At 45.5% G+C, this 25801-nt stretch overlaps 1 protein-coding gene across 1 annotated transcript; it reads left to right on the top strand.

Annotated features, from left to right (window-relative positions):
* Positions 1 to 20139: 20139 nt before the first annotated feature.
* On the top strand, positions 20140 to 25598 carry LOC310877019 (E3 ubiquitin-protein ligase TRIM69-like; the record flags this gene model as incomplete). Its single annotated transcript, XM_083790665.1, has 3 exons — positions 20140 to 20322; positions 20558 to 20683; positions 25020 to 25598. The coding sequence occupies 3 exons, from the start codon at positions 20140 to 20142 to the stop codon at positions 25596 to 25598; spliced, it is 888 nt and encodes a 295-aa protein (XP_083646791.1).
* Positions 25599 to 25801: the final 203 nt, after the last annotated feature.

Raw genomic sequence — 25801 nt, 5'->3', positions numbered from 1 at the left:
CTCTCGCGTCCGTCAGTTTAGTGACTCTGCGGTCTGACAGCACGGCTGTGACTGCCCATCTCAGCTCTACGAGTCGCTCGAACATGTCGTATACTGAATTCCAGCGGGTTTTGCAGGACTGGATCAACTTTTTGTGACTGTGATTGTCCGGGTTGCTCATTCCCATCCCCTCCTGCTTCTTTTTCAGCGCTTCTGTTGCAGGGCCGCTTTTATTAAAATGCTTAACCAAGCGACCAGCAGCACCAATTACTCTGACCACATATAAGGCAAAGCCATCTTGAATAGCCAACTGTAACGTGTGCGCGTAACAGGGCACCGATTCCCACTCCACATAAGCCTTCGACATAGCCTTGACAATGTTGGCTGCGTTGTCGTGGACACAAGCTGTGACGTGCCCGGTCAGCCCCCAGTCGGCAACAGCACTCTTCATAGTTTCTGCCAAATATTCAGAGGTGTGTCGTTCTGATAAGCTTTGTGTCAACAACACACACGCGTGAAGTTTCCATTCTTGGTCAATGTGATGGCACGTTATGGTGATGTAACTTTCGGTGGTCAAAGCTGTCCAGCAGTCTGTTGTGAGAGCAACATGCTCGGCTGTGGACAAGCTCTTTTTCAGCTGAAGTGACATATCTTTATAACGTTGTTCAATTCGTTTGGTGAATGTTGCTCTCGCTGGTATGTGGTATTCTGGTTCGGTGAAATTCATTAATTGACGGAAGCCTCTGTCCTCAATCATGCTGATAGGTTGCATGTCCAGCTCAATCATTTTGCAGACCCTTTGTGTGAGCTCCTCCGCCCGACGACTATCACATCTTCTTGGGACTTGTAAAAAGGACGTGAGTGTGTTTTGTTGCCTGGCCGGCCCCGAACTTTCGTCAACATTTACGAACGGGTGTTTGCCTGTGATATGGTGTCGCATGCTGCTCGTGCCACCAGTGTATGTAAGCTCTGCTTCACAAAAATTACATACAACTAACTTGTCATTGTCCGCTTTCTTTTTGAAATGATCCCAGACCACACTACGTTTCACCCGTTTCGCCATCTTCTCTCCTATCACACCTGTCTGTCGCTCACTTAATAACTTTTTTTCTAAACTTCCCTCCCGTGCCAGTGCGGAAGTCATTTCTCTCATTCTAGTGTGCTCTCTTGGACATAGACTACACTCTTGCGCCTCCCTGGGTCGGTTTAACGTAATGACATCTCCCCATGACCAAAATAATTCCATCAGGAAAATGCGGAAATTAACCGTTAAGGCTGATAAAAATAACCGGATATTTCTTAACGGTCGGGTAACCGGGTAACCGGTTAACCCCTGACATCCCTAGTCGATAGAGTTTAAATGGACAGGTATCAGTCAACAGGCCCGTCTATAGAGTTTAAATGGACAGGTATCAGTCAACAGGCCCGTCTATAGAGTTTAAATGGACAGGTATCAGTCAACAGGCCCGTCTAGAGTTTAAATGGACAGGTATCAGTCAACAGGCCCGTCTAGAGTTTAAATGGACAGGTATCAGTCAACAGGCCCGTCTAGAGTTTAAATGGACAGGTATCAGTCAACAGGCCCGTCTAGAGTTTAAATGGACAGGTATCAGTCAACAGGCCCGTCTAGAGTTTAAATGGACAGGTATCAGTCAACAGGCCCGTCTAGAGTTTAAATGGACATGTATCAGTCAACAGGCCCGTCTAGAGTTTAAATGGACAGGTATCAGTCAACAGGCCCGTCTAGAGTTTAAATGGACAGGTATCGGTCAACAGGCCCGTCTAGAGTTTAAATGGACAGGTATCAGTCAACAGGCCCGTCTAGAGTTTAAATGGACAGGTATCAGTCAACAGGCCCGTCTAGAGTTTAAATGGACAGGTATCAGTCAACAGGCCCGTCTAGAGTTTAAATGGACAGGTATCGGTCAACAGGCCCGTCTAGAGTTTAAATGGACAGGTATCAGTCAACATGCCTGTTTAGAGTTTAAATGGACAGGTATCAGTCAACAGGCCCGATATAGAGTTTAAATGGACAGGTATCAGTCAACAGGCCCGTCTATAGAGTTTAAATGGACAGGTATCAGTCAACAGGCCCGTCTAGAGTTTAAATGGACAGGTATCAGTCAACAGGCCTGTCTAGAGTTTAAATGGACAGGTATCAGTCAACAGGCCCGTCTAGAGTTTAAATGGACAGGTATCAGTCGACAGGCCCGTCTAGAGTTTAAATGGACAGGTATCAGTCAACAGGCCCGTCTAGAGTTTAAATGGACAGGCATCAGTCAACAGGCCCGTCTAGAGTTTAAATGGACGGGTATCAGTCAACAGGCCCGTCTAGAGTTTAAATGGACAGGTATCAGTCAACAGGCCCGTCTAGAGTTTAAATGGACAGGTATCAGTCAACAGGGAGACATCGAAGAGGAAGGATGGATGGGGAAGGATCAACATATGGAATATCAGAACAGGTCAGCTCCATATATGGAGATCTAAGTGCTTGATGTTTGAGGTCAGATGTATAGTTTCTGGCCAATATTGATGACATCAGGGATCTCTGTCCCTGATGATGTCACATGCTATCTCACTGATCCCTGATGATGTCACGTGATGTCACATGCTCTCTCACTGATCATCCAAAGTGGTCCCCCTCCATTTTAGCGGATGATGTTTTCGACGGTCCATCCCGTTGCTTGTCACGTTAGAAGTAGTCATACCTTCCGTTGTTGTCGATCGCCTCGGGGGTATAGATTTGGCTACATCTAGCTACATCTAGCTACTTCAGCTACATCTAGCTACTTCAGCTACATCTAGCTACTTCAGCTACATCCAAGATGGCGCCTGGTGCACCTTGAAATGGGCCCTGAAGAAACAAATCGCCGGGCGTCCTGATTGAATGGTTACAAATCCCCCCCGGGCGTTCTAGGTTTTCTGTGACCGTTGGACGCAATCAGTATTATAGGAAATCACATACATGGCTTATACATTTAAATCACATACATGGCTTATACATTTCTGTTCATATTGAGTTTCTATCATATAATGGCTTGTGCGTGCGTGCGTGCGTGCGTGTGTGCGTGCGTGACTCCTCTACAGAGAGCACCAGAAGAAGGGTCTCGATGGTCAGTGTGATCAGGAGCAACAAACAGATCCGGTGAGTCACTTTACAACATCTTTTCTCCATACCAATTCAATGAAAATGATGGGTTGAAAAAAAACCCTGATGTTTTCATCACCTGTGTTTATGGCTGTGATGAATAACGATGTACAAAATGTATTGTTGTTCATTTGGAGGGTTCTCTGGAGAAAGAGAGGAAGCTCCGCATGGACCTGGTGGAGGACCTGAAACGCTCCCAGGAATCCATCATGGACCTGCAGAGAGACAAGAGACAGCTAGAGGATTCCTTCATGGATCTGCAGAATGAGAACAAGAAGTAATGTGGACCACAGCATGAAATGACACGTAGAAAAACCTACCCGTAGAATGACTCTAACATACTGTAGAATGACTCTAACATACTGTAGAATGACTCTAACATACTGTAGAATGACTCTAACATACTGTAGAATGACTCTAACATACTGTAGGAGGAGCAGGATATCGATGTGATGAGTTACGAAGCGGCAGCTTTATTTTTCATTAAAAAGCAGTCCAAACAGTCAAAGCAAAGTCAAAGGAAATCCTTCGTGGTTCACTGGATTAACAACACACGGTACACTCGGGCCGAAAATGAGTCAACCGGATCCAGTCCCCACTAAACATTACAGTCCCTGTTTATATTCTGTAAACTAGTCCCACCCTCTCCCCGACATAAGGTAGGCGTTTACTGACTCTTGACCAATGATAAAATCCCTTTCCGGTTGGAGAGAGAGGCGGGACCTGGGACAAAAGCCTGTGACGTTCCACCTCAGACAATACCCTTTTCAGGTGATAGTGGTTTATAATGAAATTTAACAAAACTTAAACGTAACTGTAAACAATTTATAAACATGGTTACTCATACCTTAAAAGTATATAAAAAATGGAAACACTTAGTTAGGAAATGTTACGGAACTATAAAGTAAAACTGAACACTAAATGAAATGAATTAAGAACAGTGTGAACCAGTGACGAAGACTATAATTCTTGTAGTCCCATAGTACCTTTTAAGAATAAGCACCAACATGGCGAAACCCTATGTTTTTATCATACCTTTTAAAGGAGACAAGTTAAACTCACTATAAATAGTTAGAGTCTCATCTTTATATAGTAACAGATTGTTATAAAATCATTGAGTTTTAACTTGTGGAGTTTTACAAGTACCAAATGGTCCAATGGTCCTGTGGTAATTTCTAAAACCTCTCCCCTCCAGGGAAGAGGGCTTCAAAGGAGTTAGAAACAATGACCCTTTGTTTTCACGTGTGAAATGTAAATGCTCCCTGTCTCTTAGTTTTTGAGAGAGAGAGAGAGAGGCTTCACGCTCTAGTTAAAAATAGCTTATCCTGACTTAGTGGCATATCAATTTAGCAAGTAAGTTCATAGAAATTATACGACATATCCTCCCTTTTATGGGGCTATCTGCTCCATAAACAACTTAAATAAATGAACTGTAAGAAAGGTCCTCCCTTTTATGCTTAAAATCCCACAAAAAGAAAAAGAAAACGAAAAACCTAATTTGATAAAACACATTTTGTTTTTTTAATGACCCCCCCCCCCTTTTAACAGACCAAAACTTGTCGGTTAAACCAAATAGGAGGAAAGAACAGAACATCAACTAATCAATCTAAACCAAAATACACATAAAAAATATACTTAAAGTAGAGACATTATAATAAAACACTTTTTTTTTTTTTTTTTAAACTCCAATTCCAACAAAAGAACTCTGAACCACCGAATGTCTATTTTCTTTTCCTCTCATGCCAAAAAATGCACAAGAGTCGAGGTGGGCCCGGCCGGACCTCAGAGCACAGATAGAGGGACAGATATTTAGAATAGAGTTGAGTGACAGAAAGGTAGGGCATGTCATAGTGACACAGACGGGGTTTTTGGGTACTTTGGGCCAATATTTCCAAGCACGAAACTGTGCGGGGGAGTGACAGGGCGAATCTTTCTCAGACTTCCTCTGCGTAGTTACACAGCTCCAGATCTGTGTATAATGATACATCCGTTCCATCGTCCATTCCCGCTTCCATGTCTTTGGTACCCTGGGTGAGAACGGACATCTGAATGGCCTGCAGTGCCATCGTTCCGCTCGCTCCCCCCGTGAGCCCTTTGATCACCAACACTCGGATGATTGGTAGACAGCAACATAACACGATCGCTGCGATGACGAGTAATCCTACGATTCCCATTCCTGCGGTGGCCAAGTATGCCCCCCATCCGCCTAGATGATTTTCCAGCCACCCAGTCAACCCGACAGTGGCTCCGGCGTGTGCATGAAGTTCAGCCCTCAGCTGGTGTAGATGTCCCATTGCCTGAGTGAAGGTACCGTTCACCGCTGTAGAATTTGGGATGTATGTACAACAAAAATCGCCAAACATGGCACATACCCCTCCCTGGGCGGCTAGAACTACGTTCAGCACCTGACGATTTTGCCACGTCATCTGACTGGTGGCTGCCAGTTGTTTGCCAATCGCTCCCATGGCAGAGATAGTAAAATTCTAAAATCTCTGTTGATTGTAGTACATGTAATTAATCCATTCTGCGTCCACCACAATTCCAATTAGGGGGGAAAACAGGCTACCAAACGCAATTGCCACTTCATCAATGGCTTTAAATTCCTTTGGTACGCCATGTGGTGTGCCAAATGCATCGAAATATACCTGGGGGGTAGGCCGCGGCCCCTCTTCTCGTCGGACTCTCCTAGAGCCGGACCCTACCCTAGCGTTGACCTTCTCTGTTGGAATGATGACTACTGGTTGAACCACCTGGACCCTGGCGCACCTACCCGTCCAATTTAAAGGCAATGTTTTGTATAAATGATTTTCTCCGCATAGCCAGAACTGATCTGTGACAGCCCGTGTGGCGTAGTAAAGTGGGCATGCTTGGGGAGCTGGGACCGTAACCTTTCCCTTCAGCATCGCCCCTAATTCAAGTCTGGGCAATTTCCCATTCTTGGGCTGGCACAGATGTTCATAAACCTGGGTGTCCTGGGGTGCATATGATAAATCCCAGATTGCTTCACACCGTTCCTCAGTAAAATTTCCCATCTCCACCAGTGATGCTGTCTGTGTCCCCAGTCTACCCCTTTCAAAACATTCGAACGTACCCACTAGTTTCAGCACTCCACTAGGGATTGTAGAAGGCTCTGTTTGCACCTGTATGTCTAGTTCACTACACATCTTTCCTTGGGTTGGCAGTGACTCGTCATAATGCTCGGCAGATCCCATATATTGTAAGCATTCTGCCAGGCAGGGAGGCACTAAACTTGGGTCAGATTAATTAGTTAATACTCCATTAGAACTTAGTATAGCTTGTTTCTTTTCTCTCTCACAACTTCTCCAACTGAAACGTGTATTTAACACAGTGAGATGGGTCTGATGTGCCTGTGCACAGAAGTAACAGTCTGACTTGCCTATTGCCATAGTAGAAAAGACGCTCCATTGATACCAAGAATTAGCTCGTGCCATGTGATATAATGGTTCCAGAATGTCACCTGGGTTTGTGTTAAACAAACGACCCACATGAAACGAGCCAGTTGCTTTTGCAATCTTTTCATCGTCTGGAGTGACCTTTCTCACAATTCTATGTTTAACTATTTTTACACTGGGCTTATTGTTGGATTCTGGAGTGTCGTCCGTTCGTACTCTGGAGGCATGAGTGACCGGCGACGTAATTGTGGAGGTGACAAAAATACCTAAAGTACTTTCAATAAGGGGAAACTCAGTTCCAACCGAGTTGGTATATATTAACGCTGGGCTAGGAGAGGTAACGCTACCTGGGGTGACCGTGCTGAGGTCCGAGGTGGGAGGATTCCTAGTAGGAGCATTACGGGGAGTATTTGCCGGGCTGAGTAGGTGATGTGTAATGATAGTGGAAGTTACAGGTGCATCAGATATTTCCTGAAGGAATGAAACCACTCCAAAAATAGCATTCAACCTAGACAATGGACTTGAGGGATGCCGGCTGCTGCCGCGTGGAATTGACTTTACAGGAGTCCGGGTCGGCTTAGAGCCTGCTGACTCCCGGTGAGGCTGGATGATTGGTAAAAAATGAGCCTCCTGTACCGGCTGCATGAGTGTGGAGTACTTGGGCTTGGCCGTGGACATGGGCTGCTGGGTACTGGTACTGAAAGGACTAGACATTGTACCTTTGTGGCCGACGCCGTTCTCGGACTGGTCTTGGGGAGAGCAGTCTGTGGTTCTCTCCCCTGGACCGGAACCCCAGTTGGCTTAGCGCTGCTGTCCTGGCTGTTGCCGTCGGCAGGTGGGTTTGGAGGGACTAAGTCGATGTTGATGGTGCTGAAGCGGCCGCCGGTGTCAAGGTTGGTGTCTTCCATGTCTGCTGGAGGAATGTGAGGCCGATCCATATCATCCTCAGCGCCATCATTGTCATCCTGAGAGCGCGCTGAGAGTGGTGGTTCCTTCCGTCGGATGATGAGGTCTGGGCTGTCGTTTGCTGGTGCCTTCACACAATGGTTTAAGTGATACCACGTGGGTGACCCCTCGACCTGTAGTGCTGTACCAGTGCACCGGGTAACTAGGAACGGTCCGGATCTCCGCCCATGGAACCACTTCCTGCGGAATTTTTTTACGTACACCCTGTCCCCTGGCAGGATAGTGTTAGATGGTGTGCGCCCGGCTTCCTCCTTCTCCTCCTGCTCCTGTTTGGTACAAACGTAAGAATATATGCTTCTATGCAACTTTGACATATACTTTACATATGCCTTCACTTCATCCTCTAATATTGAGAGGCTTGGACCCTTCCCCCCTACATGAATGCCAGGGGTAATCATCCGTCGGCCCATTGCAAGTTCATGCGGGGTCATGTGCAGGTGTCGAATTTCACTTGACCTGCACGCCATCAATGCCAGGGGTAAGCCTTCCATCCAATTAAGACCTGTATGCTCACAAATCTTAGTAAGTGGATTCTTCAGGACGCCATTCATTGATTCCACCATGCCTTGGGACTGGGCATGATAGACGGCTCCTAAACGCTGCTTTATACATAGTTTCTGCAAAATCAATTTCACTGTTTTATCAACAAATTATTTTCCATTGTCTGATGAAATCCGAAGTGGTATCCCGAACCGCGGGAACACTTCTCTGCATAAGAAATTTGCGACGGACTGTGCATCCTTTCTCTTAGTGGGTGTGGCCTCCACCCATCTCGAAAACCTGTCAACAACTACAAGAAGATATCGTTTGCCCGAAATGGGTTTGATCATATCCACATAATCTATTACCAGTTCTTGCATTGGGCCCTTTGGCGTGGGTATGTAGCCTGGTGTTGTTAATACCCCCCTTCTCACATTGTTTGTCAAGCAAATCGTGCATCGACCCACAATATGATCAATTTGTTCTAAAAGATATGGGGCCCAAAATCCATATTCTTTTGTGATTTTCCTCTTAACCTCCCCCCTTGATACATGAGCCAGGCCATGCGCGTCCTGTATCAACAATCCTAATAAGTCAGGGGGGGCAATCACAAGTCCCTCGTGGTTACGCCACAAACCTTTTTCGTCTTTGACGGCGCCCCTGTCCCGCCATAGAGCCTTGTCCAGCTCACTAGTCTCCTCTTGCATTAAAATCAAATCTTTTAGAGAGATATTCTCTTCGAACTCCACGTCATGTGTTACTAGAAGAATACTTCCTGTTTTGTTGGCACCTGCAATTGCCTTCGCAGCTGTGTCCACCGCGACATTACCTTTTGTAACCTGTGACATGTCCTTTCTGTGTGCTGCACATTTCACAATTGCGATGGCTTTGGGTAACATTACTGCTGATAACAATTTCAAAATTTGTGCATGGTGCTTGATGTCTGAGCCGTTAGTCTTCTTAAAATTTCGGCCCTTCCATATAGCCCCGAATGAATGACATACCCCCATGGCATATACGCTGTCCGTGTAAATAGTTACACGTTTGTCGACAGCCATCAGACATGCTTCGGTCAAACCTATGAGTTCTGCTAACTGGGCGGAGCAGGGCTGGGGTATCACCTCTGCCTTTACAGTGATGAAGTTTGTACCCTGGGCCTGTACCACTGCATAACCAGCACTCAAGGTTTCACCAATGCGATAACACGAACCGTCTGTCCAGAATACTAAATCTGCATTCAGGAGCGGTTTAGCCTGCAAGTCATCTCGTAATTTTTTGAGTACATCTCTGCTTCTAGCACGCAATCGTGCGGCGTTCCATCCCCTGGAGCGGGCATGGATTTTGCCGGATTTACCACTTCACATTTAATAAAGGTCACATCCTCTAACTCCATCAACCTGTGATAATCTCTGATTCTTGACATAGTCAAAGTGAACTTGCCATAGTTCAGGAGATTTCTCACACTATGATGGGTGAGAATTGTGATGGGGTAGCCCATGGTGATTGCTGAAGCCTTTTCATACATCAAATACACACCTGCCAATATCCGGTAACATGATGCTAATCCCATTTCCACTGTGCTATATGCCATTGAATAATAAGCTATGGGTTGGGCTGCTGTGCCTATACCTGTGTGCTGTGTAAGGATGGCCCCTACGTGCTTCCCGTCCACTGTTGAAGAAACGTACAACAGAAATTGCTTTGTATAGTCCGCTAACGCTAGTGCTGGGGCCCCTATTAATCTTAATTTTAGAGTTTCAAATGCCTCAAAGGCTTCTGTCGTCCATGTGACGTCAGCTCGTATTTCTGCCCCCCCTGCCTCCTTGATTAACTCTCTGAGTGGTACAGTCAATTGTGTATAATTCTCCACCCATGCTGCTGAGTATTGGGTTAAACCTAAAAATTGCATTACATTTTGTACCGTTTTTGGTTTAGGCACGCGGCGAATAGCTTCTATGTGAGCGTCAGAAATGCCGCGAGTTCCCTGGGATATCTTGTGACCAAGATACACCACGTTCTCCCGGCAGTACTGAAGCTTTTTTTCTGAAACTTTATGTCCCTTTTCCGCCAACTGTTGCAACAAAAGGACAGAATGTTCATGACATGCGGCTTCTGATCTACTGCAAATCATCAGATCATCTACATAATGGATTACCGTACTGTCCATAAGTTGACCTATGTCAGCTAAATCATCAGATAACACCTTATTAAAGACATGTGGACTGTGTCGGTATCCCATAGGTAAACGATTGTAGGTATAACGTTCGCCCTCATAAGTAAACCCAAATAATCCCTGACTGTCTTCTCCTAAAGGGACACTGAAGAACGCCCCAGTCAAGTCTAACACTGTGAAATGGGTGGCCCAGGGTGGAATTTCTGATAATAAGGTGTGGGGGTCTGGGACGTCGGCTGGATAATCAACAACTACTTCATTGATTGCCCGGAGGTCATGTACGAGTCTGTATGAGTCATCTGTTTTTTTTAAAGGCAGCAGTGGCATGTTACTAATAGGGGATTTGGTCTTCCGCAGCACACCTGCCCGCAATAAACCCTCGATTTGGGGCTTTATTCCTTTAAGGGCTGCTTCTGTAACTGGATATTGTTTTCTCCAGGGAGGTCGTGCCCCTGGCCGGAGTCGGACTGTCACTGGTTGCGCAGATTTGATGAGTCCGATGTCAGTGCTACCTGTGGACCATAGTTCTGTTGGGACCCGTCGAAACATGTCGTCCTTCAAGGTTTTGGCTGGGTCCACGACGCACATGGGATCAGCTGACATGGTTATGGTTTGGGGGTTGCACACTCCTTGGGCAGAAATCATGATTTTGAGAAAGTGATTATCCGTGCTTTGCCAGATAGCTGGGTTTTCTTTTGTCGTTACGAAGATGGCGGCTTCTGCGTCAGCCATCATCGTCCCAATATGCTTCTGCTGGAAATGTTCTGCTATTCTCAAAGTCACATGTGGCACGCTGTTAGTCACCCCAAAGTTCTCTGATAGGTATGGTTGTGCGTTGATTTTCATAGCCGCTCCCTGTGGTCCCATTATTATGCAACTTGAGCTGAGTTGAACCTGTTTAGGCTGTCCCGTCATCCATCCGACAGTATCCGCTTTGTCAGCGTCTTTGAAATACTGCAGGGTACAGTGTGGTGGAGCCGTAGGTGTTCTTGCTCCTGGCATATTTGCATCAATGAACTTGCTCCAGACGTGGGCTGGTCTCATGAAGTCCTCCTGTATGTCTCCAAGCCAATAGACCACGGCCTCCGCTGGCCTCTCGAAGACGGGAAGTTGAAAGTTCATCCCAGGTACCTGAATTAGACACCCATCTGGTGTGCATTTAATGGTGCAGTTGAGTTTGCACAACGCATCTCGGCCCAAGAGACCTATGGGAGTACTCGCTGACACAAGCACAGGGAGTTCAGCTTTCTGGGTTCGGTATGAAATAGTCACTGGGTTGGTTAGTGGAATGAGCTGTCCTCGTCCCTCAAACCCCACTGTCCGAACGAAATGTCCGGACATGGAGAGGTGGTCAGCATCTGCAGGCCTAACGCAGGTGAATGCTGCTCCACTGTCAGCCATGAGTTTCACCTGTTTGTTATTTATGGTCACCCAAATCGTGGGATCCTCTCCTGGCCTACTGGATGCTGACAGCTGAGCCCTCCTCTCCGTGGGATCCTCCGGGCATCTCTATAGTCCAGGCTGCGGACCCCTGTACGGGTTCGCGGGACCCCGTGCATCTTGCGACTGCCATGGCTGCTCCTCTCTTGCTTCCTGTGACTGCTGCGGTCGGTTCTGCTGCTGCTGATTCTGCTGCTGAGGTGGCTGGGGGCAGTTCCTTTTGAAATGAGACATCTCGCCACACCTGTAACATCCGCCGTAGTTGGCCGGCGGGGTGTCTGATCGTTCGTATCTGTACTGGTTGGGCCCCTTCCTAAACTGCGGCTTCTGTGCTACCAGACCCAGCTGTGCGGCGGGACCACCCTTGATCATTGCAGCTTGTAGTGTGTACGTTTGAACGTTCATCTGACGGACCATCTGTTCCGCTTTGATCTGTTGATTTCCAATCCTTCTCCTGTGCAGTTCAACTGTGTGCGCGATATGATCTGTGTAGGTTTCCAATGTCAGAGTGGGCAGGGAGACTACTTCCTCCAGCTTGTTCTGTACAGCCAAGGGCAATCCTTTGAGAATCTTGTTTCTAAGTATCCCACGTTCGAAGCCCGGGCCGCTTGCATCCTTCCCCGTCACGTTCGTCCAGATCTGGTGCGCTTTGGCCACATATGCCCTGGGGTTTTCGCTGTCAGTCAGGGGGTCAATCAGAATTCTGTCTGGGTTCAGATCCGTGGGGTACAGCTCTCGGAGAGCTCTGCTTATCACTCCTTGGTTTTCAGCGTACATGTCTGCATCTCCCACGGCAGTGTCTTTATAAGCCTGCACTCCTGCCCGGTCTAGGACCTCATTCAACCTCTGAATCCCCACCAGTTGCGCTAATAGTCTCTTCACATCTCCCACGGCCAAGGGAACTCCCACCATCATTACATCGAATTTCGCTAGCCACGGGTATGCACCTTCCTGTAATGGCGGCAGCTTTGTGACGAGATCTGTCATATCCACATGGAGCCATGGCCGGTAGTCAACATGCGGACCGCGGACCGTCATTGGCAGTATTTTGGCAGGGCCCATTTTGTGTTCCTCCTCCTCATCCGGTTGGTGTGGGGCGTCACCCCCCGTGGCCAGGGCTTCAGCTTCTTGTTGCCTCTTCCGTGTCACTGGCCCTGTACCCGCCCCTGGGCCTTGTGCCTTCTCCCTGCCCTTCCGGATTTCGTCCATGTATGCTGCCGTCTGACGTGCTTGAGCCTCTGCCATGTCTTTCATCTTCCGGTCTAGGGTCAATGACATGGCCGCCATTGCATCCTCCCAGCCCCGTGGCGCCTCCTCTTGCTGCTCTTGGCCCCGTTTTGACAGTTCCTGCCTCTTCTCCCATTGGACCAAAAACCGACTGATTTCCTCTTCTTCCCTCGACAGCTCCTCGAGACTAGTCACCAGTGCTGCCATGATGGGCTTGTTATGTTTGTAAACCTTCAGGTCAGCCTTCTGTCGTGTTTTGCATTCCCTGATCTCGAGCAGTCTCTTGTGGGAAGCCTCGGCATCCAGGGCAAGTGTTCTCTCCTCCGCGCCATCTCCACCCTCGTCCGAATCAGAGGATACTCGGGTCCCCCCTGGAGACTTCTCGTCGTCGCCTCGCCTGTACCGGTATTGTTCCTTTCCTTTCTCCTCCGCCTTCCCGAAGAGGGCTCTGACGTGGGGATCATAGCCGCCCCCCTCCACAGCTGACGAGCTCGATTTGACCCTGGGGGTGGACTTCCCGGGGGTGGACCTTCCCACCTCCGATCTGGACCCACTGTTGTCCCTCCGTATCTCCGTCGGACGCATGGCCATCTTCGTCCTTGCAGTCCCAGATTCCATGAGGTCACCGGAGTCTGACGTGAGTCTATATGTCCCATCGGACACCAGCATAGGCATGTGTGGGTAGATTCCTTGTCGGGCAGACGGGGAAGCAGTCTTTGGCGTATCCTCCGCGGGTTCTGGTTTGGTGAGAGTTGGGGCTAGGACTGGTAGGATTCCAGCCAGGTGCGAAAAGGGTGCCTCACAAATGTCTCTATATTTGTCCGACGACGTCCGGGGCGGGGCTTTAGATGTCTGTCTCTGCTTAAGGGCCGTCGTCAGTGTCTGTCCTTCAGCTAGAAATAAACCCAAAACCTCCCCCTCTTCTGTCCTCCTCGCTACTCTTTTCGCCCCTTTCTTCCCTTTTCCTGACCCGCCCTGTACCCCTGCACCAACCCCTGCAATACCTTTATGAGTGCTATATTAAATGTCCCCTGTACTGGCCATGGTTCCACCAAATACGGCCACCTAACATTCCATTTTTTAGACAGCTTTGCAATATTTTTCTGTGTTGGATTCCTGTATTGTACAATCTCCACAGGGGTCCTAGTTTGCGGCACAGCAGACACACCCACCACCCCAGCCATGACTAACTTATTCAGTGGTACCGGAAAAATGACAAGTGAAATCTTTGATGTATGATCTTAAATTACTCTAACCAATTTTACCTTACTAATGATGTATGTGAATAAATTTAGTCTCCTTAGTGGAGTCTGGTATGACTATACTCTAACTGAATTCATGCACAAATCTTAGTTAATTGCCAGTCCCTCAAAGGACATATCAGTAACCCAAAAGCCTATAGTGCAGTGATCAATCCTACCAGTTCAGTAGGGATAAATGTGTGTGATCTGTAAAATCGAATGTGACTGTAAGTTTAGTCCTGAATGTATATGTTACGTGCACCCTAAGCGTGCATGTTAGACACTATACTACTTCAAAACTACAGGGTATTGCAGATTCAAACACAAACTTCTAAGTGGAGCATAAAGATTTGTGTGCAAGCAGAATCAATACTGATTCCTACCTAAATTACAGTATTCCACAACTTAACTCTTAATTTTACGTTTCCACACCGTTACTCAATACACGTAGATCCCCAAGAATCTACGATTTACCAAGCACTCTACTTGAACCAATTATGAGGAAAGAAATTGGTTAAATCAACCCCCCTTCCCCGGCTTTCCTAGAAGGAAAGCTTGAGCATTAAAGGAGAAAGAATGATTAACTCCACTCCAATACATTGTATTTATAGTGGAAAGAAAGTTAAACAGGGAGAAAACATGGGGTTATAATTATTAATTATACACCATGAGGTGGGAAAAGTGGGAAGGAAACAATGGTTATACAACCTAACAGGGAGAATTCAGTTTAAACAATATACACTTTCAAAGGAAGAACATACATACATATCAACACATGTACAGAGCGTGGACAGATTCACCCAACACTTATCAGATGACACAGACAACGAGGGTGAAATAGACACACAAGACAGGAACACCGCTGAAGCCCAACAATTAAATGAAAGAGAAATCAGAACCTACGTATTCTGTACAGTCGCCAGTAGAGGGCGCTAAGACATCAGACCAAGGAATTTAATGGCTACCCCCTTTACAGTTTTATGTCACTGTCTTTGTTCTTTTGTTTGTTTGTTTTTAACACCACCCGCCACAAAAAAGAAGTGAGCCTGAATTGTAGATTGTGCCCACAGATTTAATCAAGCCTTAATTGTATTTAAGCAAGATCCTTATTCTTTCACTCCCGTAAGAGACTCTACATTAAATTTTTAACTTTTTCTATTCCCCCCCTTGGTCTGTACATCAAACACCCCCCGGCAAAGAGGAGTATAGTGAAATCAGAAAAAATGTTCCGAACCTTGAGTAGTGCTTGTCCCAAGCGGTGTGAGCTGGACACCTACGCCCCCTTTTCTGAAAGAAAAATGTAACAACACAAAACCAGAAACATGAAATATGGAACCGGTATTGTATCTCACTTATCCGGACCTGTAAAATTATTGACAATTCATGAATGAACAATGCACAGCCTATGTTTACGTGTAATGCCAGACGTTTAGCAATTTTTTTTACCCGGGACAAAAACCCCCAGCTATGAAATTAAAATTGACAAAAAGACGTAAACCCTCAAGCTATATTTTGTTCACCCACACTCCAAATTTAACAAATGCCCCCAAGGTCATATACCTACCATATCACCTACCTTTTTTCCCATCTATGCACACCATTGATGTAGTTTAAAAATGACCAAGCACTTCCCTCTAAAAAGAACACGACACGCAGAAAAAATCCCTGATCCAGCCAGAAATATTACCACCCCTCAGTTGTGCACACTGAAGTGTCATGCTTTTATAGAACGTAAGAAAATCTTCATCACCTCCCAACCCACAATGTTCACTGAGAAAGAAACGTATCCTCCCGCTATACTCAAAACTTACAATTAATAAAGCCAATTTAATTATACCTGAAAACCCCAATTTAATCTATACTCCCCCCTTTGAAACGTGTTGCACACGATTCAGACCAAAACAGATTAAATTGAGAACAAAGAAGACGCTACAGAAGCATACAGACACAGACACACAGACATCAAACCTTTAAAAATGTATAAAGTCCAATTAAACCCTGAATTACCGTCCCTTCCCCCCCCCCCCCTTGTCCTCCCACTCTCCAAGAACAAAGAAACAAAATGGCGCCCGTCGACACCCACACAACAGCAGTCTTCCACAACAACACAACACACACAACCAACTCTCCCGCCTAAACTTAAACAAAGGGGGACCAAAAACAACCCCCCCATCACAACATACCGACACAAAGGAAACCCAACCGGGCCCCCTATAAACAAGCAAAAACGACCTATTCACACATCCCTTTTCTACGAATTACAACAGCGTCCCTCTCAGAGGAAAAAATATTAAGTATCACTAGACCGTGCCGTCCAAAACACCTTATAACCACCGCCTCTTTCTAAACGAAAGAAATAGCCCCTCCACCAACTTTGAACACCTACAAAAAAGGACACAGACATGCATATCCGGCCCTATGACGCTGTTACCCCAGATCAGTCCTCAAACAACGCTTTACTTACTTAAAAAACCTCGCAAAGGTCGCCGACCTGGAGTGAAAACCGGCTATGACGAACTCCCCTTAGTAAAATCACAGAATCGCGGGAACACGTCGCCCCCAAACCCCTCCATGGACTAGATTAATCTACTCTGAACGTTGGCAACTCTTAGACGCAAAATTACAACACTCAGTGCAATAAATTCCCTAGCCATGTGCGAAAAACCCACAAAACGATTATAACCCCACCACCGAAATAATGCAGGCCCGTCTAACAAGCTATAATCATCAGGCTCTTCGCAATTCACAGCTCACGAACAAGGCATAAACACAATTCAACCCATTCACTGTGCTTAAACAAGAATTAAAAGCAAACATTTACTCCGCGAAGTTTAACCAAAACCTTCCTTAGCGTTATCAGAACGTCCGGCCTATCCAGGGTAGTAATCAATATTTTATGCCCTAACATTAACTCCTTCATCGTAGCTACCAACACAGGAATAAAATATAACATCAAATCCGGCATCAATCCATTACGACGTACTTTACGACTGCCGGCCTATGGGCGGACGGCTGCCGTAAAGAAAAAGGAACACGCACGCGTCCCAAAATGTAAACAAAGACCTTTACCACCAAAACAGGACAAAGCACGTCCCACAGAAACTAAACTATATTCGCCCGGGTAGAAAGTTGAAACCTACCCCGTTTGTTTGCCTTGACTCAACCCAGAACATCCAGACCCTGAACCGATCTAAACCACCACCGCACGCCGCCAAAAAAATAACCCTCCCGTAGGGTCCATTGTTATGATGCAACGGAAAATTGGCCAGTGTAAAATAAAAAAAACAACTCACCAATTTTCCGCCTCAATCAATTCACTGCTTCAGGCTCCAATTTTCTGTGGTATATTTTCAGCGTGCAGCGATGGACAAAGAGAGGAGCAGGATATCGATGTGATGAGTTACGAAGCGGCAGCTTTATTTTTCATTAAAAAGCAGTCCAAACAGTCAAAGCAAAGTCAAAGGAAATCCTTCGTGGTTCACTGGATTAACAACACACGGTACACTCGGGCCGAAAATGAGTCAACCGGATCCAGTCCCCACTAAACATTACAGTCCCTGTTTATATTCTGTAAACTAGTCCCACCCTCTCCCCGACATAAGGTAGGCGTTTACTGACTCTTGACCAATGATAAAATCCCTTTCCGGTTGGAGAGAGAGGCGGGACCTGGGACAAAAGCCTGTGACGTTCCACCTCAGACAATACCCTTTTCAGGTGATAGTAGTTTATAATGAAATTTAACAAAACTTAAACGTAACTGTAAACAATTTATAAACATGGTTACTCATACCTTAAAAGTATATAAAAAATGGAAACACTTAGTTAGGAAATGTTACGGAACTATAAAGTAAAACTGAACACTAAATGAAATGAATTAAGAACAGTGTGAACCAGTGACGAAGACTATAATTCTTGTAGTCCCATAGTACCTTTTAAGAATAAGCACCAACATGGCGAAACCCTATGTTTTTATCATACCTTTTAAAGGAGACAAGTTAAACTCACTATAAATAGTTAGAGTCTCATCTTTCTATAGTAACAGATTGTTATAAAATCATTGAGTTTTAACTTGTGGAGTTTTACAAGTACCAAATGGTCCAATGGTCCTGTGGTAATTTCTAAAACCTCTCCCCTCCAGGGAAGAGGGCTTCAAAGGAGTTAGAAACAATGACCCTTTGTTTTCACGTGTGAAATGTAAATGCTCCCTGTCTCTTAGTTTTTGAGAGAGAGAGAGAGAGAGGCTTCACGCTCTAGTTAAAAATAGCTTATCCTGACTTACCATATCAATTTAGCAAGTAAGTTCATAGAAATTATACGACAGACTCTAACATACTGTAGAATGACTCTAACATACTGTAGAATGACTCTAACATACTGTAGAATGACTCTAACATACTGTAGAATGACTCTAACATACTGTAGAATGACTAACATACTGTAGAATGACTCTAACATACTGTAGAATGACTCTAACATACTGTAGAATGACTCTAACATACTGTAGAATGACTCTAACATACTGTAGAATGACTCTAACATACTGTAGAATGACTCTAACATACTGTAGAATGACTCTAACATACTGTAGAATGACTAACATACTGTAGAATGACTCTAACATACTGTAGAATGACTAACATACTGTAGAATGACTAACATACTGTAGAATGACTAACATACTGTAGAATGACTCTAACATACTGTAGAATGACTAACATACTGTAGAATGACTCTAACATACTGTAGAATGACTCTAACATACTGTAGAATGACTCTAACATACTGTAGAATGACTAACATACTGTAGAATGACTCTAACATACTGCATTCTGCTAGCCTGACACTCCGTCTGAATTTTGTTATGCCGTTGCCAAAGTCTTCAGCGATTGGTTCACACCAACCAATCAAAATTTTAGCAAAGCAATTGACGTTGTTGTCAATCACGTGGCTAACCCGGTTGCTAACCGAACAAACACGCTCGTAGCATGTAAACAAACTGGTCGGGTATTATGTCGGACGACGATGTTTAAAAAACCTGTCGTTTCTGTAAAGAAACTATTTATCACAGGGAGATTTAATATCCTGATCGGTACGGTCGCTCGTTACCGCAGTGGGGGCGGGGCAGCCATGTGTGTTGTTCGAGACGACGCTGATGGCCAATCAGCCAATCAGCCGCTGCATCAGATATTGGATGCAGACTAACACCGCCTGCATCCAGAGAGTCGAGTCACGAAGATGCAGCTAAGAGCAGGAGTCACTTACTGGTTTGTAGACGGCTGCCGGACGGAAAATGAAGCTTGCGCGCGGCTACAACACAGCGTGCGCAGTGCTATTGGAACGCTTTTCCCACGCAGCCGAGCATCTTCGTCACTCGACTGTCTACCAATAGACAGAGTCACCAGACCTGAATCAACAGAACATCTGTTTATCTTTGAATGGCCGTGGCTAGAGATTCAGGGCTGGAGCCAGGCTAGGGTTCTGCTGTAGAATAACGTTATGATGTATTGTGGTCCACAGGAATACGGATGAAATAGCCTTTCTTCTGGATAAGATTGGAGATGCACAATCTTCTGTTCATCTACAGAAGACCATCAAAGAGAAGCAGGTATTTCTTTCTCCTTAAAATAATTAATACAAAGTGTTATGACTCTGGCCTAAGGGGGTGTCAATTAAGGACCATAGCAAAAAAAGAGGGTGTAGAAAGTTAAATTGTAATTATTTTAAAACTAATCTGAATGGAATAAACAACCTAGGAATACACAGATGTGTGGAAATCAGCAAGGTGAGTAGTGTAGTGTGTGTATTCATGAGTATGCTGTGTGCAACTTGGATGTATTAGTAAAATGTTGGAAGAAGTTTGTGTAGGAGAGCTGCAAAACCAAGATCTCACACTGCTCCCCAAGTCCTAGCAACCAAACGGAACCATCAATAGAAATGCAGAAAAAGCACAGTGAAGTTAGGCCTACATATTGAAATATACACAGTTTAGGGAACCGTCACAAAAGTAAGAGTTAACCTAATATCATTGATTGATTTGAATTCCAGGCTCGTATTAAAGATGTACAGGAGGAGATGGAGGCTGAGCATGCTGCTCGTAGCAACGTGGAGAAGCAGAGAGATGACCTCCATCTGGACCTGGAGAGAGCTGAGAGAGACAACAGGAAGCTGGAGGAGGACCTGAAACGCTCCCAGGAATCCATCATGGACCTGCAGAGAGACAAGCAGCAATCTGGCCACAAGATCACAGAGCAGCAGGTGTTTTAATTTGACATAAGTTAGGCTGACCATACGTCCTCTTTTCCTGGACATGTCCTCTTATGGGGGCTGTCCGGGGGACATGTCCTCTTATGGGGGCTGTCCGGGGGACATGTCCTCTTATGGGGGCTGTGCGGCCTGTCCGGGACGGTTTTATACATTCTTGAGGTGTTCAAAACATGTTTTGAACTGTCATGTTTACTGAATGATGAAATGTATTGTTGTTCATTTGGAGGGTTCTCTGGAGAAAGAGAAGAAGCTCCGCATGGACCTGGAGAAGGACCTGAAACGCTCCCAGGAATCCATCATGGACCTGCAGAGAGACAAGCAGCAATCTGACCACAAGATCACACAGCAGCAGGTGTTTTAATTTGACATAAGTTTAATTTTACATGAATATGTCACTATTACCAGACAATCTGATTGAAAGATTGATTGATTTAAATATTTATTAACAGTTTGCAGAATTACACTTGTTTACAAGAGTGTCCAACTTGTTCAATTCATCAAAACATTTAGAGACGTACAAATAGACACTTCTTCTATATAGCCAAAGAACAGAACAGGAATTCATCATAAAGTTGGTAAAAAAGGGAAAAGAAACATATACAGTGAGGGGGAAGAGGGGTGGGGGGGGGGGGGGGGTTGAGATTAAATTTAGTCCCTTGTTTGTGCCGAATCTGGGTTGCACATGGTTTGTTGCACTCCCTCTGGTGTTGTGGGTGTGGACTTCGTTAACATAAGGAAGTATTTAGACAGGTACATGGGTATCTTGGTGGTGTATCGAATCTTGTGGACCAGACCCATTGCAAGATGCTGTACTCTGTCGTCGACCCTAAGCCATCCCAGCCTATCAAAGTGGGCAGGGGTGAGGTAGACAGTCTCTGGACAGCTAAGGACTTGCAGCCCAATAGTCAGTCCACGTAAAGAATATTTTTATAGACTAAAGGAACGTCAAAAAGTAATACATGTTCAATAATATGTGTATCGTTTAAGTGGCAAAATAGCAACATCTACTAATGTTCTGAACTACATGTATCTCCTAAGAATCACAATTAATTAGTGGAGGGAAACCACAAAATGAAATCCCTTCCCCTCTGGGGGACATGTCCTCTTATGGGGGCTTTCCGGGACGGTTTTATACAGTCTTGAGGTGTTCAAAATATCTTTTGAACTGTCATGTTTACTGAATGATGAAATGTTTTGTTGTTCATTTGGAGGGTTCTCTGGAGAAAGAGAAGAAGCTCCGCATGGACCTGGAGAAGGACCTGAAACGCTCCCAGGAATCCATCATGGACCTGGAGAAGGACCTGAAACGCTCCCAGGAATCCATCATGGACCTGGAGAAGGACCTGAAACGCTCCCAGGAATCCATCATGGATCTGCAGAGAGACAAGCAGCAATCTGACCACAAGATCACACAGCAGCAGGTGTTTTAATTTTACATGGATATGTCACTATTACCAGACAGTCTGATTCAAAGACAGTCTCTGTGAATATGTCACTATTACCAGACAGTCTGATTCAAAGACAGTCTCTGGACAGCTAAGGACTGTCAGGGGCGACGGTGGTTCAGCGGTAGAGTGGCCAGATGGTAACCGCAAGGTTGCCAGTTCGAACCCGGGCTCCCCCAGTGTCAGTGTCAAAGTGTCCTTGAGCAAGACTCTGAACCCCAAATTGCTCCTGATGTGCTAGTTGGTGCCTTGCATGGTTTCCACCGCCATCGGTGTGTGAATGTGTGTGTGAATGGGTGAATGTAATGCACAATCTCTAAAGCGCATTGGATAAAGGCGCTATATAAATGCACCATTTACCATTTAAGGACTTGTAGCCCAATAGTCAGTCCACGTAAAAAAATAATTCTATGGCCTAAAGGAACGTCAAAAAAGTAATACATGTTCAATAATAAGTGTCTCGTTTAAGTGGCAAAATAGCAACGTTCTGAACTACATGTACAGTATCACCTATGTAATAATTGCAATAATTACAATAATTCTTATGGGGGCTGTCCGGGCTGTCCGGGACGGTTTTATACATTCTTGAGGTGTTTAAAATGTTTTGAACTGTCATGTTTACTGAATGATGAAATGTTTTGTTGTTCATTTGAAGGGTTCTCTGGAGGAAGAGAAGAAGCTCCGCATGGACCTGGAGAAGGACCTGAAACGCTCCCAGGAATCCATCATGGATCTGCAGAGAGACAAGCAGCAATCTGACCACAAGATCACACCGCAGCAGGTGTTTTAATTTTACATGAATATGTCACTATTACCAGACAGTCTGATTCAAAGACAGTCTCTGTGAATATGTCACTATTACCAGACAGTCTGATTCAAAGACAGTCTCTGGACAGCTAAGGACTTGCAGCCCATGGGCCAATAGTCAGTCCACAAAAATCTATAGCCTAAAGGAACATCAAAAAAGTAATACATGTTCAATAATATGTGTCTCGTTTAAGTGGCAAAATAGCAACATCTACTAATGTTCTGAACTACATGTACAGCTACAGAATGAGTGTAGGGACTGAGGGAACATATTGGGGCTACAGAATGAGTGTAGGGACTGAGGGAACATATTGGGGCTACAGAATGAGTGTAGGGACTGAGGGAACATATTGGGGCTACAGAATGAGTGTAGGGACTGAGGGAACATATTGGGGAGCTACAGAATGAGTGTAGGGACTGAGGGAACATATTGGGGAGCTACAGAATGAGTGTAGGGACTGAGGGAACATATTGGGGCTACAGAATGAGTGTAGGGACTGAGGGAACATATTGGGGCTACAGAATGAGTGTAGGGACTGAGGGAACATATTGGGGCTACAGAATGAGTGTAGGGACTGAGGGAACATATTGGAGCTACAGAATGAGTGTAGGGACTGAGGGAACATATTGGGGCTACAGAATGAGTGTAGGGACTGAGGGAACATATTGGGGCTACAGAATGAGTGTAGGGACTGAGGGAACATATTGGGGCTACAGAATGAGTGTAGGGACTGAGGGAACATATTGGGGCTACAGAATGAGTGTAGGGACTGAGGGAACATATTGGGGCTACAGAATGAGTGTAGGGACTGAGGGACCCTATGGGGCTACAGAATGAGTGTAGGGACTGAGGGAACATATTGGAGCTACAGAATGAGCGTAGGGACTGAGGGAACATATTGGGGCTACAGAATGAGTGTAGGGACTGAGGGAACATATTGGGGCTACAGAATGAGTGTAGGGACTGAGGGAACATATTGGGGCTACAGAATGAGTGTAGGGACTGAGGGAACATATTGGGGCTACATAATGAGTGTAGGGACTGAGGGAACATATTGGAGCTACAGAATGAGTGTAGGGACTGAGGGAACATATTGGGGCTACAGAATGAGTGTAGGGACTGAGGGAACATATTGGGGCTACAGAATGAGTGTAGGGACTGAGGGAACATATTGGGGCTACAGAATGAGTGTAGGGACTGAGGGAACATATTGGGGCTACAGAATGAGTGTAGGGACTGAGGGAACATATTGGGGCTACAGAATGAGTGTAGGGACTGAGGGAACATATTGGAGCTACATAATGAGTGTAGGGACTGAGGGAACATATTGGGGCTACAGAATGAGTGTAGGGACTGAGGGACCATCTCGGAGCCCCCTCAACCCCCCTAAGAACCCCCTCCCCATTTCAACCCAACAAACCCCCCTGGGGGGGGGGAGACCACCCCTCAGATCACAGAGCAGCAGGTGTTTTTATTTTACATTCGAAAATAATAATTATGATTTTAATGTTTATCTACGTCCATGGTGTAATTGATACCATCTGGGGGTCCATGGTGTAATTTATACCATCTGGGGGTCCATGGTGTGATTTATACCAACTGGGGGTCCATGGTGTGATTTATACCAACTGGGGGTCCATGGTGTAATTTATACAATCTGGGGGTCCATGGTGTAATTTATACCAACTGGGGGTCCATGGTGTAATTTATACCATCTGGGGGTCCATGGTGTAATTTATACCAACTGGGGGTCCATGGTGTAATTTATACCATCTGGGGGTCCATGGTGTAATTTATACCAACTGGGGGTCCATGGTGTAATTTATACCATCTGGGGGTCCATGGTCTAATTTATACCATCTGGGGGTCCATGGTGTAATTTATACCAACTGGGGGTCCATGGTGTAATTTATACCAACTGGGGGTCCATGGTGTAATTTATACCAACTGGGGGTCCATGGTGTAATTTATACCATCTGGGGGTCCATGGTCTAATTTATACCATCTGGGGGTCCATGGTGTAATTTATACCAACTGGGGGTCCATGGTGTAATTTATACCAACTGGGGGTCCATGGTGTAATTTATACCAACTGGGGGTCCATGGTGTAATTTATACCATCTGGGGGTCCATGGTGTAATTTATACCAACTGGGGGTCCATGGTCTAATTTATACAAACTGGGGGTCCATGGTGTAATTTATACAAACTGGGGGTCCATGGTGTAATTTATACCAACTGGGGGTCCATGGTGTAATTTATACCAACTGGGGGTCCATGGTGTCATTTATACCAACGGGGGGTCCATGGTCTAATTTATACCAACTGGGGGTCCTCTAAATGCACAACGTTGAGAATCACTGAGTAAGAGTAATACGTACGAGTATATGCATATTATCATAAATTAATGTATAATATCATTGATTTTAATTTAAGGCTCGTATTAAAGAACTGGAGGAGCCAGAAGTGAGGAGAAGATATGCAGTGGATGTGACTCTGGATCCTGATACAGCACATCCTGACCTCATCCTGTCTGACGATGGAAAACAAGTGTATGATGGAAACATAAGGAAGAATCTCCCAGAGAACAAAGAGAGATTTGATCGATGTGTCAATGTCTTAGGAAAACAAGGATTCTCCTCAGGAAGGTTTGACTTTGAGGTTCAGGTTAAAAGGAAGACTGAGTGGTATCTAGGAGTGGCCAGAGAGTCCATCAACAGGAAGGGAAGCATCAAACTGACCCCCAACAATGGTTACTGGACTATAGGGTTGAGGAATGGAAATGAGTACCAGGCTTGTGCTGACCCTGCTGTCCTCCTCCCTGTTAGAGAGAAGCTCCAGACAGTGGGAGTGTTTGTGGATTATGAGGAGGGTCTGGTCTCCTTTTATGACGTGGAGACCAGAGTTCTCCTCTACTCCTTCACTGGCTGCTCCTTCACTGAGAGACTATATCCATACTTCAGTCCTATGCTTAATTATGGCGGTACAAACTCTGCTCCTCTGATCATCCTGTGATCACTAGAGGTTTTTTGAGCGCTGCTCCACGCTCCAACGCACGTCTTTGTTGTGCGTGTGGATTCCTTATGACTCCTCCCCCTGTGATGTCACGTGGGCAGTGGTGGGGGGAAAAAAGTACTCACATTTTTAAATTAATTAATAAGTAAAAGTACTAATACTGCAATGTAGAACTACTCTGCTACTGAGTAAACGTCAACATG

The sequence above is a fragment of the Protomyctophum parallelum genome (assembly GCF_964188405.1).
Source record: "Protomyctophum parallelum genome assembly, chromosome: 19".
Classification (NCBI taxonomy): domain Eukaryota; kingdom Metazoa; phylum Chordata; class Actinopteri; order Myctophiformes; family Myctophidae; genus Protomyctophum; species Protomyctophum parallelum.
The sequence above is the reverse complement of the archived record's forward strand: the minus strand, read 5'-3'. Positions and strand labels throughout refer to the sequence as shown.